The sequence below is a fragment of the Haplochromis burtoni genome, unplaced genomic scaffold (assembly GCF_018398535.1).
Source record: "Haplochromis burtoni strain Fernald_Lab_line unplaced genomic scaffold, NCSU_Asbu1 Contig_623, whole genome shotgun sequence".
NCBI lineage: Eukaryota > Metazoa > Chordata > Actinopteri > Cichliformes > Cichlidae > Haplochromis > Haplochromis burtoni.
The window spans coordinates 1-12,303 of record NW_024582984.1 but is presented as its reverse complement, the minus strand read 5'-3'; the positions used below and the strand labels follow the sequence as shown (position 1 = coordinate 12,303).

Below are 12,303 nucleotides of genomic sequence, written 5' to 3'. Positions count from 1 at the left end.
TGTGTGTGTGTGTGTGTGTGTGTGTGTGTGTGTGTGTGTGTACACATAACCAAAAAACCCATTTCTATTGTGGTTTAATGTAAGGGTTGCAGTTTCTGTGTGTTTTCCCTAACTGGTCTGAACATGCTAACAATAAATGCATCGAGTAATACACAAAATATTATTATTTCCTGGGTTTATTTTATACATCTAATACCATGGTAGTTATATGAAACTTATTCAAAAACAATATTATTGAAACATCAACATTTTAAGCTAACAGGATAATAAAACAATGGACTCCTGCAGGAAACAGCTGTGCTTTTCACAAGGTTCAACAGAGGTTGCCGCCAGACAGAACAATGCCAAAGGACTGCCACTGCTACCATTTCTAAAACAACAAGGCAGATTGAAGTCATTTTTTAAAATAGTGTGCTTTATAAATGGAAACTACAAACAATCTCCAAGATATCCAATCCCTTGGATGCAAAAGTATTGCCTGGCCAACTTGGGTGGGATCATCACAGAGGAAGTTATTTTGCCTCCATTGCAGCTGGATGGTTTTAAAAAGACACTGCTCCTAAAGGATTGGTGCCTTTTTGCTGTAGACGTGCTGTTCTCTAGTCAGAATCACTTCACCAGAGGCTATTATTCCTCTGTCTTTATCCTTGCTGGCCATAACACGACTTGCATTATCAGGAGTGCTGTTGCCACATCAGGTTAGCATTGACTGGAAGTTTCTTTTGTTTCAAGTAAGAAGTCCTGTATGTTTGTGGGTGAGGGTCTGGCATTGATGCTAACCAGGAAGCTGAAGCTTAACATATGAAAAAGACACTGGTGGTAAAATTTCACAATTGTGATAAGATAATCTGAGGTAACTGTAAACGGAGCATGTTCAAGCCATTGTAAATTTAAATAAAATTAAGGCTTTAAAACACCTTTTCCATGCACGGTTGGGTAAATGATCCAGATTGAGGCTGCGACACTGCTTCATAATATCTGTTGCCCTCTCCATAGTCCACTTTACAGAGAAATCATCAAACAAAGTTGTCACAAAGCATGCCAGTATGTACAGAAGCTGGAGCCTGTACTGATTGTGTATTGAGGCCTGTCTACTGTTGTCAGATGAAGAACCATCAGATATGGAGCTGATGTAATTTTCTTACCCACTGAGGGGGCCTTGTGAGTATAATATTCATTAGATGTCTCAGCCGAGCAGTGCCTCATCTCCTCTGCCTCCTCTGCTGCAGGATTAAAAAAAAACAAAAACTATTAAAACACCTACCAGAACCATATTTGAAACTTAAAATGACTCAATGTGCAATAAAGCATGCTTCCACGATTGCAGGGATTGAAATCAGTTTTCGAATTTTAACACTGCCCAGTGAAGTCACCTGCAACACTCACCTACTAAACGGCATCTGTTGGTTTCTGTCATCTTTCAGTGCAAATCCAATTTTCTGATAATGTTTTTCATCATTGCAATGTCACAGTCAGGTAGAAGGGGAAAAAATTGAGTGAGGCGGTTATAGAGCCAAACGTGGTAACATGGTCATTGGTTTGATTGTCACAACCTACAGGAAAGTGTAATAGCTGTCAACAGATAAGTGAAAATGCTATCATCACAAGTGCAGTTTTATCATTGCTGTCAGAGCAGCAGTCTTTTGATTGATGGAGAGATGTTACACTGCAGCAAGCCCCGTGTCTTCAGTCAGATGTGTTTGGATCAAGGAGAGAAGAGCGAAAAGACAGTTAAATCCATTTTTACAAAAAGGCTCAGCAAACAGAAGAAAATAGTCTGCAGTGCATCAGCATGGAGTTTAATGCAGGCAGTAAAAAGAAAAGCCACTTTGAATCCAGATTTGTCCTTTTCAAACAGCAGTTGTGACCCGTTAGTCATTCATGACTACAGTTAACATACTGGGCTAGGAGAGCATCTCAAGGGGGGGAATCACAACACTCGACGATGCCCATGGTTTTTATACTTCATGTAGGTAACACTGCAAACTATTTTCATTCACCGATTAAAAGCAGTTTTTTTGGGGTTTTTTTTTTTTTTTTTAAGAGTACGTTTTCTCAATTAATTTTGAGCTTCTAAAAATGTGAGACTGTGCATAAAAATGTTTGTAATTCCTAAAGATTTTGGCCTTAACTTACGTTGAAGCTGAAAATCTGCACTGTGATCCAGTATTGATTGTTTGATTTAAAATCAAAGATAAATTACAAAAACAAACAAACAAAAAAGCCTGTAATAACTGGGCTCCAGTTTCTAAAAGTTAGGACATTTCATTGATATGTAGTACCGGTACTCTGCAATATCAGCTCGGTTTTGACTCCCTGAATATTTATTGAAAAATATGAATTCTTCTGAATCAGATTGATGCTTTCTGACAAATTTGTACACAAAACGTGTCATGGTGCAAAAAACAACCGTGGCACAGAAATAGAATATATGGTATACATTTTTACCGCATATAAATACACGGTGTAAACATATGGTGAGAATATTTTTTTTTTGACCAAGGATGGTAAGAATTAATGCTGTCATTATTAGTCTGACTCCAATATTTATCACATCTAAGTGCATTTCCCATAATGATTTGCTGTTCTTAAACCCGAACCTGCCTACAGCGCTTACTTTTTGTTAGCCTGTAAGCAAGTAAGGATGTGTTTTTGACCTTTCTGAAGTATATAAATGCATGGATATGTTTAGACTTGTATCTGCCCTTTTACAGCTTGTTCTAGAAATAAAAGCAATGTCTCTCTTTCAGTCTCCCTCTGTATAGCGAGCACACTCTGTTTAATGGTCTTCTACCATAATGCAGGCCGCTCTTTAACTTTTCATCACCTTTTTCTGCATTGACACGGGTGCAGTGAAACAGATGAACACACCCGTTTCTCGCTCCTCTATTCATTCAGAGCTGTAATTGTGTACGTGTGTGTTTTGAGGACAGGCCCCTCAGGGATGGTTTGTCTATGTGTTAATGGGATTTATAAATATATAACAGGTTTTTACCTTTATATAGTATTACAGATTAATACTCTTACATGGCCTGCTGTACCTTTTCATTTGATTTTAGTTTTTTTCATTAAAAGGCCTGTTAACCCAAATATTGAGAACTTGAACAAAACTGGCTTGTTTGTGGTTTCTTCTTTTGATTAAGAATTTTTTTGAGGAAAGACATTCGTTTTTCTTTGTGCTTTGGTAGCAATCTGTTGTATTCAATCATATGAATTGTCCATAATTTAACCTTGGTGGACGTTTTTATCTTGGACTATAATTTGTGACAATTTTTCAGTTTCCTTTTTACTTCTGTTGATTCACACATTGAAATTCGTAGCATTACTTTAATATATTTTTAGCATCTTAACAGGATACAAAATGGGAGATTGTTAGGTAAAATGATCGCACACTACTTCAGTAATGTTGATGTCCGGGCTCTCCAGAGGCCCATACATGACTGATAATGTTCTATCTTGTGTGTTTTTCTATCCAGGTTTGTTTTCACTGCGTTGGCAGTGTGTTTGGGATCTTTGTCATGCTGCAAAATTAAGCTTTTTTTTTTTTTTTTTCCTTGTGGGTCAAAATCTGATGATACTTTTCTGTGTTGATAATTGGATCAATTTTAACAAGAAATGCAGCTTCACACCACGACATGGCTTTCACCGTTTTTTTTACAGATGGATGTAGACACTGATTATGGTTTTGATTCATCACTGCATTCCCTTCCTAGAGAATGGCTGCTTGACAGCTGCCCGATGCATCTCCTGTATCATATAAGTCCTGCATCAGGTCTTATACGATGCTGGATACATGTATATGAGTTTAAGATATTGTTCATCGGCTGTAGATAATTCTTTAGCTCATCCTTCCATTTTTCCATTTTTCTCAGTATTTTCTAATAGCTCTTTAGGAATCATGTTGTTGGTGAAAAAATACCGTCTTGGGCTGTGTTATCTTTGTTTTGTTTTTTTCATAAGTTCAACCAAAGAAATGGGAACAAAGGAAGTGTTTTATTGGCAGGCTAGTAACAAAGTGCCTCAAGATAGAATTTTAGAAGTGATTTGTTGCTAAGTTGTCTGTGTGTAAACAAATCGCTTCATCCCTCGAGTTACGTGCCTTTTTAAAGCTTGAATGATTCATATGTCTGCGTTAAATAGTTTAACAACAACAAATAATTTCTCTGATTGAAAATGAGTGAAAAAGTAGCCAATGTACCAAGAAAAGGTTTGAAAGTTCTTCAGAAAGCCTGGAAAACTATTACCAAGATCACTTTAAAAAAATTATAACAAAATCTGGCTCCCTGGAAGCAAATTACAAAGGAAAAGAGGGTGGTGCAAGGTTTTTGCACAGTACTTTAGTGTAACTGGGTTTGCACGTATCTGTACACGTAATTCTGCTACAATCAAAGTGTTGTTTTGCATGCAGAGGTACTGATTAACTGAGGTAGAGAAGGCTAATGATAAATTAAACAACGAAGTGCAGTGAAGAGAAAAAGGAAGGTGCCAGTAGGTTAATCAATTCCCCTGACACATTCTTTAGCTATGAGACATGAGTTTCAGTAATGAAGCACGGCTTGCATATCACCACTCTTGTTGTCTTGCACACCCACAGACACACAGGTTCATGTTATTTGGGGGGGGGGGAGGATGAGCATGTATTTTTTTAAAGGGGATTCGCACACAAAACAACTGAAAAGCAACCTCACCCACGTGTTTTGTGCTTGCATTTATTTGTCTGCGTTTTGGGGTGTTTTGACGTCAGTGCTATTTTACAAAGCACCGGCATGCTTCCTTGGCTAATCTGAAGTGTCACTTGGTGCCGTTTGGCATCACCATGTTACAGCGTATGCCCAGCTCTTATGACACCAACGCAATAATCGTGTAAAGGGTTTGTGTTTTGTCAGTTGTTAACTGTCCATGAAGCAGAAGCTCAGGATGGAACAGTGCAAACTGAAGTCGCACACGTAATACATTTTGATAGGTTTTTTTTATACGGTGACTGGGTGAGGGATGTGCCGTGTTTAGAGGGATCACCACGTAACATCCAACACAGTGTTTTACAGGCCCGCACTCAAAACCACAATGCACCACTCTGATCCCTGCCATCACATGCCAAGTCCGAAATTTCAAAGAGAAGGGGGGGTTAAAATCAACACAAGCTACACATGAACTCTTATAACACACAGCCCGCGCACACCTTTCCTCTCTTCAGTTATTGCTCAGCCGTTTCACTCTGTGTTTGTGCAGCTCTCTTATAATTCTGGATCATGCTTACTCTTGGCTCGGTGCAAAACTCAGCTTGGTACCCCCCCCACCCCAGTACCGTTGTGTTGCTTTTCCACTTGCACCTTTCACTGGATGTGCTGTGCTTTTCCATTGGCTGTGTTGATGTTGAGCTTTGCTTCTTGTACTTGTCGTTCTGAACAGGACATCACACATGTACATGCAAGTCCATATTCATTTTTCACTCTCCTTTGGGACACGCATTGTAAAGTTTATGCAAATTTCCACAATTTCTTTTTGTACATGTACAATGACAATAAAGGGCTATTCTATTCTATTAACACCCATATTAATAATCTCCAAGCACCTCTGGAAACTGCTTCACTTGGACACACCTTAAAACTCAGAGAAGTTATCACACATCCTTTTTTTAATCCATGCTGTATCGAGCACATTAAAGACACAATGTTAACACAAACACTCACTCAGACATGGTCCTGATCACTGTCTCCCTTGCTGCTATCACTAACCATTTGCTGTTGCACCGGTGCTTGCTTTTTTCTTTATTATTATTTTGCTGTTTTTCTTTTAATTAATTTTTTTCCCTTGTGTTCATTGTAATCATGACCTCTCGCTGTTTTAATTTCAGATTTGCATATCCACTTCCACTCCTTCCTCATTTGCATACAGCAAGAATGGCGAGCGGGCATCCCACAGACAAATTCAGTTTCATGTATCAACCAGACACGCACAAGAGGTACGGGGCACGCATGCACACACACTTACATGCGCACACACACACGAAATTTCGTAGGCCTGTATTCACAATGAGCAGGTAAGTGGAAATGAAGAGCGTGCACTTGAAGTCTTCTACGGTGTGGAGAAGGATGCCTTATGGGTCATTATCTGGCACCTTCAGCCTGACCATTTTCTCCAATCTGAATTGATTACTGGCCCCGTGTCTGGAAAAACCCAGAAGGTAGCGCCTTGTTGGTGCAGTGGTGGGAAAATAAGGCAGGTAGCAGCATTGAACCAAAGCGTTCTTTTTCAATTGATCCAAGCATTCTTGTGCCTTTGAGTCAGAACTTGTGCATTTTTCTTTTAAATCCAAGCAGTTTGTGTTTTTAAGTCCATACTTATATTGAGCCTGCTTTGAGGTTGGGGAGTCGCAGGGCTTGATTTTGTTGCATGCCAGCAAAATCCTTCAGCTGGATGCCGCTTTAAGAATCTGACTCTGGGATTATGCGTGTGGTGAGTGTGCTTGATAATGGTAACAATTTTCTTTCCAGTTTACATGGCTTATGTCTCTTTTCCCCTCCATTTTCCCCTCCTTGTCTTTTCTTAACTCTCTCTCTTCTGTTTTCCACTTTTTCTGTTTCTTTCTCTCTCCTAGTAAGAACAGGTTATCTTCAGCTATGAATCCAGTCTACAGCCCTGTCCAGCCTGGAACTCCATATGGAAACCCCAAGAATATGGCCTTCACAGGTAAGATGTCCACAGACGTACAGGTCTGCCGTCTTCAATACTGAATACCGAGGTTTAAGCCAGTTGAGATATGCCTAACAGAGTTCTGATAGGACAGAAATGCTAATATGACATTGTATTCAAGTTTGTGCAAAAAAACATTGTTTCTATTAACATCCCTACCAGTGACTCCAGCAATCAATTATGCAGTACAGTAAAAAATCTAATTATATGCTCTCTTGTGTATATACACTTACTGGCCACTTTATAATAGAACTTGTTTAGCTGCTTTTTTTTTTTTTTTTTTTTTTTACAATGACTACATGTCATTGTTAGGATAACCTGTTGAAGTTCAAACAAAGCATCACAATGGATGATTTAAGTAACTTTGAACATGGTGTGGTTGTTTGTGCAGTCTGAGTATTTCAGAAGCTGCTGATCTACTGGGATTTTCCCACACAACCATCTCTCACGTTTACAGAGAATAGACATTTGGCATCAACAAGACATGAACAGTGCCTCCACAGCCACCAAATCTCAGTCTTGTAGAGCATCTTTTGGGATGCGGTGTAACGGGATTGCATCATGGACGTGCAGCTGACAAAATTGCAGCAACTTTGTGATGCTGTCATATCCATATGGGTCAAAACCTGAATGTTTCGTTGTTGAATCTGTGCTACAAATGCAAAGGGAGCAAAGTGCACCTAATAAAGTGCCCAAGGAAGTGAGTTTGCAAGAAGAGATAAAAGGAAAGAGACAAAAATATAGGCCATTGTTAATCTTGGGCCTCAAAGGTTATAATAGTTATAAAGTTATAGTATACTGAAATACTGAAGTGAAAGCTACTGATCTATATATATTTTTAAGATGGAACTTTTAACTCTTGTGCCCATTTTTATTTTTGTGATAAAACCAATACATGATTGAATGCATTCAGTTAAAGGGGAAAATCCAACTTGTGGTGTTAAAGTTGGATCGTGGCATGCATGTTTAACTGGAGTGTAGCAACATCTGTTGTGTTAATGTGTCATCTGATTCAGGACTCTTTAATTGGTGCTTATGATGAACTGGCAAGAAGCTGTTTCTTTAATATAACACTGAATTGTAGTGTAAATGCAGATTTTGCCACTTTTTTTTTTCTTCAAAAAAGGTGAGAAATTTAAAAAGAAAAAAAAAAGTTTATTTTAAATCTTCATGATTTCTGTTTGGTTTGGTTTTTTTCCTGACCAGAAACACATCCTCCAAATCTGAAATAAAAACAATGAAGATTGATGACTTACTATTTTCTGATTTTTCCAGAACCAATCTGTAAATTTTTGAGTGCTCATTATGCTATGCTTTAATTTTATGCATGCGTGTGTCTGCTGTGTTGTTAAATTAAAAAGTATTCTTTGCATTAGCATGAACGAAATAAACACGGGATGTTGTGTGATCGTGATTAACATCTCGACCGTCTTATAACTGCGTTTATTGGAACTGTTACATCCGACCGTATCTCAACCTACAGCAGCCAAAGCTCGATATAGCGGAGGCTCACGGCTACAGAACAGATCTGCGAGACTGTCTGCCAATAATAGCAAAGAGTGAGGAGAGAACAGCACTTAGCTCGCTTACACTCCCTCTCTTCACTCTGTGCTGCTTTTTTTTCCCCCTTTTACTTCCATCGTCTTTGTCTCGCCCTGTCGAACCTGCACCTTTTTATAAGGAGAAGCTTTTTCGCAGGTCAGATTGACTTTTTGTTCGCTCGACACGTAATTTATGACGCACGGGAGTATGCGTGGTGCATGCGTGCGTGCATCCCTCGCACGTGTCTGCAGGCATTGCTAATGTTTCTGAATTTGTCTCTCCTCCCACACCATATTGGCAGGTGTGTCCCGTCTGCCAAATTGGTGTATGTAAGACGCATTCAGCCAACTGTGTTATTGGTGCAGACATTTTTTTAATGAGCGCCATCTGTGCACATCCTGCTTCAAACCAAATACTCCCCTACCTGTGTGTCTGTGTGAATAAGTGAGCGGGTTGGGGAAAGGAGGGGGACTTCAGTTGTGCGTGTCTGCGTCCCCTCTGCTTGATGTTAAGGTTTCTAATATTTTCTGTCTCGCCTGTGGCGTCTTGCAGGCTATCCAGGGGGGTATCCTGCTACAGCTCCTACCTACACCAACCTGTACCAAACAGGCAGTCCTGGGTATCCACCAGGTAAGCTCTACCCTCCTCCCCATACACAGAGAGCTCATATTTAACAAGGTAATATCTTGGGAGAAATTGTCAGTTTAGAGTAATTTTCAGAGTTAATTAGAGGGCTCTTTCTCTTTTTCTAAGAAGAATAAAGGATAATTGCACTACAAGGAACCATTGAAGTTTGTGTGCGCGATGCAAGACAAACACTGATGAATTCAGACAAATCATTATCATGCAGCTACAAGTATTAAGCTACTAGACTGTTTTCTTCTGCCTGCCTTTGCTGGGTTGATTTATTTGCCTGGTTCTGCCAGAGGTTTCTTCATGTTAAAAGGGTTTTTTTTCCTTCCCCCTATGAGCGAGCAGTTAGTGAGAAGTTTGTTGGTTTTTACTCTGTATTATTCTAGGGTCTCACCTCATAATATAAAGCACCTCAAGGCGACTGTTATTGTGATTTGGTGCTATATAAATGAATTGAATTGAATACAAGATTAGAATAGTTAAAACATGAGAAACGATTTATATTAAGGCAAAGCAACGCAGAATGGAAAATAGACAAATGCTTTTACAAATAATTTCTGTCATGCTTCATTTGGCTCCCGAGTAAGTAACAGTAACATCGACCAGGCTCAAAATACAAGGCAGCCACATCACATCCACATGGTTGTGATTGTTTAACAACACTAATGATTTTATCAACTTGGGAAAGTAAAATACAAAATATGGAGAACATATATGTAGTTTTAGTAGTTTAGTAAAAAAAAATGGTATTCTAAGTTGCCCGATGAACTACTGAAGGGCATGTTTACTGAGACTCTGAATGTCTACATGACTGTGTGTGCATTAAGTCAACACGACGGTCTCACACCAGTTTATTAAAAGCTTGTGACATTTCAATTTTTTTTGTTCCTGACCACAGTTTCCTCATATCTACATGTAAACAAAGTAGAAGATTTTTTTTTTGTTCTAAGAGAACTACATGACTACATTTTTGCCACTCATGCTATTTTTAATTCAGTTTTATTTATATAAAATCAGTTCATCACAACAGCAGCCAAGAGGCACTTTAACTTCCTTAATAAAACTGCTCTGTTAAGTTTAGCCAGTAAAAGAACTTCAATCATTGTTTGGGTCAAACTACAACCGCTGCCCCTTTTTTCTTTTTCTTTGTTTAAAGACTTGTTGGTTGTCAGGGTGATGCGTCCTCGCTGAAAGCCTCACGACAGCATACGAGCTGCAGGCTGCTCAAAGCATAATTCCAACTGAAATACAAGAATTTAAGAGGAATGCTGACTTTAATGGCAAAAAATGTGACAATTCATGTCCGTGTGAATAAAATAAAATTAAAAAAAAGTCTTTTCTCTCGTTTTACCACGAGACCAAGCTGGTTAGGAGTGGTTACGCCCACACGCAGAGTGAAGCAGCACAAAGAAGAGAAACTAACATGACTTAAAATGACAGCAAGATTACAGGAGAGAACCTCACACTGAGGTGGAGTTAAATGGGTACATAAATTCACAAGCCTTCTTTTCCTAGCATACGTGCTTTTTCATCCCTGCATTGGTGAATTTGAGTCCAGTGCTATTACTGTTCCTGGTTTGCTCGTTGTGAATTCTGCCGTGATGCAGAAATGATCATTAAAAACTCAGAACCGAGTGTTTGTGAAATGCCTTGAAAAGCCTGAACGAACTGCGCCTCCAATTTATCTTAATAATTTTCAGAAATGTTTTTATCTTCCTGATGAGTAATCTGTAACCGCGCAGTCTGGCAGCTGAGTAATGTGATGGTGTGAAATGAAAGGTAGTCAGTGTTAAGGTTAAGGTTGTCTAACACTTAATGTATTGAATAAATTACACACTGATGACATTTTAATTTAAAGAGGATCCATCACTGCTACTGCGGCACTGCAGCGCTGCGTAGAGATGCAATGAGTTTGTCCGTTTATGATGCGTGTTTAACCTAAAGCAAATACAGTTTCCTACATATTTAATGGTTATCAGAGTCACGTGCGGTTACAATTAAGTTACGAACCAAACCATGCTCATAAAAATTGACGGAGCATTACCATCACTCATGCAGTTACAATGTTGTTTAGAGCTGCACACAGACTCGAGTCGTTTAAAGGCAATATGAATTAAGTGATGATCTCAGCCTAAAGGGGCATTAATGGCGAAGGAGTGGGAAGCTAGCCAGTAGCAGCTGCTAGTGCCCATATAGCAGCAAATGCGTGCTCTGTTGGGGTTCATTGTGTGGTCCCCTCAGCAGATGGGACTACAGTTGTGCTTTCCTGATATGCATGTATAGATGGTTTAGGTTTGGTGATTGCAGGCTTTCTTGTAGTCCAAGCATACGAAAAAAAACATTTATTACATTGTTTGAAAGCATTAAATTCATCGTTCTGCTCATTCGGGATATCAATTTTTCAATCTTGTGCAGATTTGTGGTAATAAAGGTAATTATACAGTAATGCAATTTGATCTGATTGGGGGTAGGCGAGGAAGGAAGTCAACAAGGATTGCTCAACGTTGAGCAATTAAATAAAAAGATTAAAAAAAAATAACCAAAAGAGTAGGAATGGTGAAATGAATGGGACTGATACTGAGCTCAGGGAAAAATAAATGATTTGTAGTGTCAGCAAGATGTTTTTATTTAATGGAGTCTTTGAACGCATGCATTGTTACTGAATTCAGAGATAATGATGTGTTTTTATAACAGCAGTAAAGATGTGATATATAATCATGCAAGAATCTATTGATTGCTTTAAATGTTGATTAAAATACCTTTCAGAAAAAAAATGCTACTGGATGTATGGATTAAATTTAATTTCCTCAGCAGGGAGCGAAGATAGCGACTGAAATTGTTTTCTATTGTCTTAAATATTGAGTGTGGTACTCGAGCAGAGAGGGTGGGGGTTGTACTTTTCATCTGTGCCGCTTTTGAAGCTTCCTCCCCTTGTTCCCTCCCCGAGTTTGTTTTCCGTCTTTTGGAAGTCTAACCAAATATCAGGTATGCTTTGGCAAAGCTCTGTCAGCTTTGTTCCAGCCGAAACCCGAGACTCATTATCAGGGTTGTTTTGGTTTGGGTTTTTTGTTTTTGTTGTGTGTGTGTGTGTGTGTGTGCTTGACTGCAGATATCTTACCCTTTACTCCACAGTGGTTAATTTATGGGGAAATTAAAATGTTTAGATTTTGTATCAGTGACAACAATGAATCGGCCAGACAAGCCAGCCTCCGTCTGATTAGAAAACGTGTCTTGGTCATTATTTCTCAAGACCGCTGAGGAGACAAAGTGTTTTCTATCAGCAGGGCTTTTGTGTGATTGTCACGCACCATTGTCCTTTAATGCCCTGCATGCATGTTAGTGCAAAGAATGAATGTGAGAGCATGTGTGCGTATACACACACACACACACACACACACACACACACACACACACACACACACACACACACACACA

At 39.1% G+C, this 12,303-nt stretch overlaps 1 protein-coding gene across 1 annotated transcript in view; it reads left to right on the top strand.

The window, feature by feature from the left end:
• The window catches only part of LOC102307845 (protein FAM168A), a gene marked incomplete at its 3' end in the record, with an annotated part of 25,502 nt that extends 16,637 nt beyond the window's left edge, over window positions 1-8,865 (top strand). The window contains 3 exon segments of the mRNA XM_005948891.3: window positions 5,855-5,962; window positions 6,599-6,690; window positions 8,788-8,865. Of these exon segments, the coding sequence (XP_005948953.2) occupies window positions 5,901-5,962; window positions 6,599-6,690; window positions 8,788-8,865 (232 nt within the window).
• Between the last annotated feature and the right edge of the window lie 3,438 nt (window positions 8,866-12,303).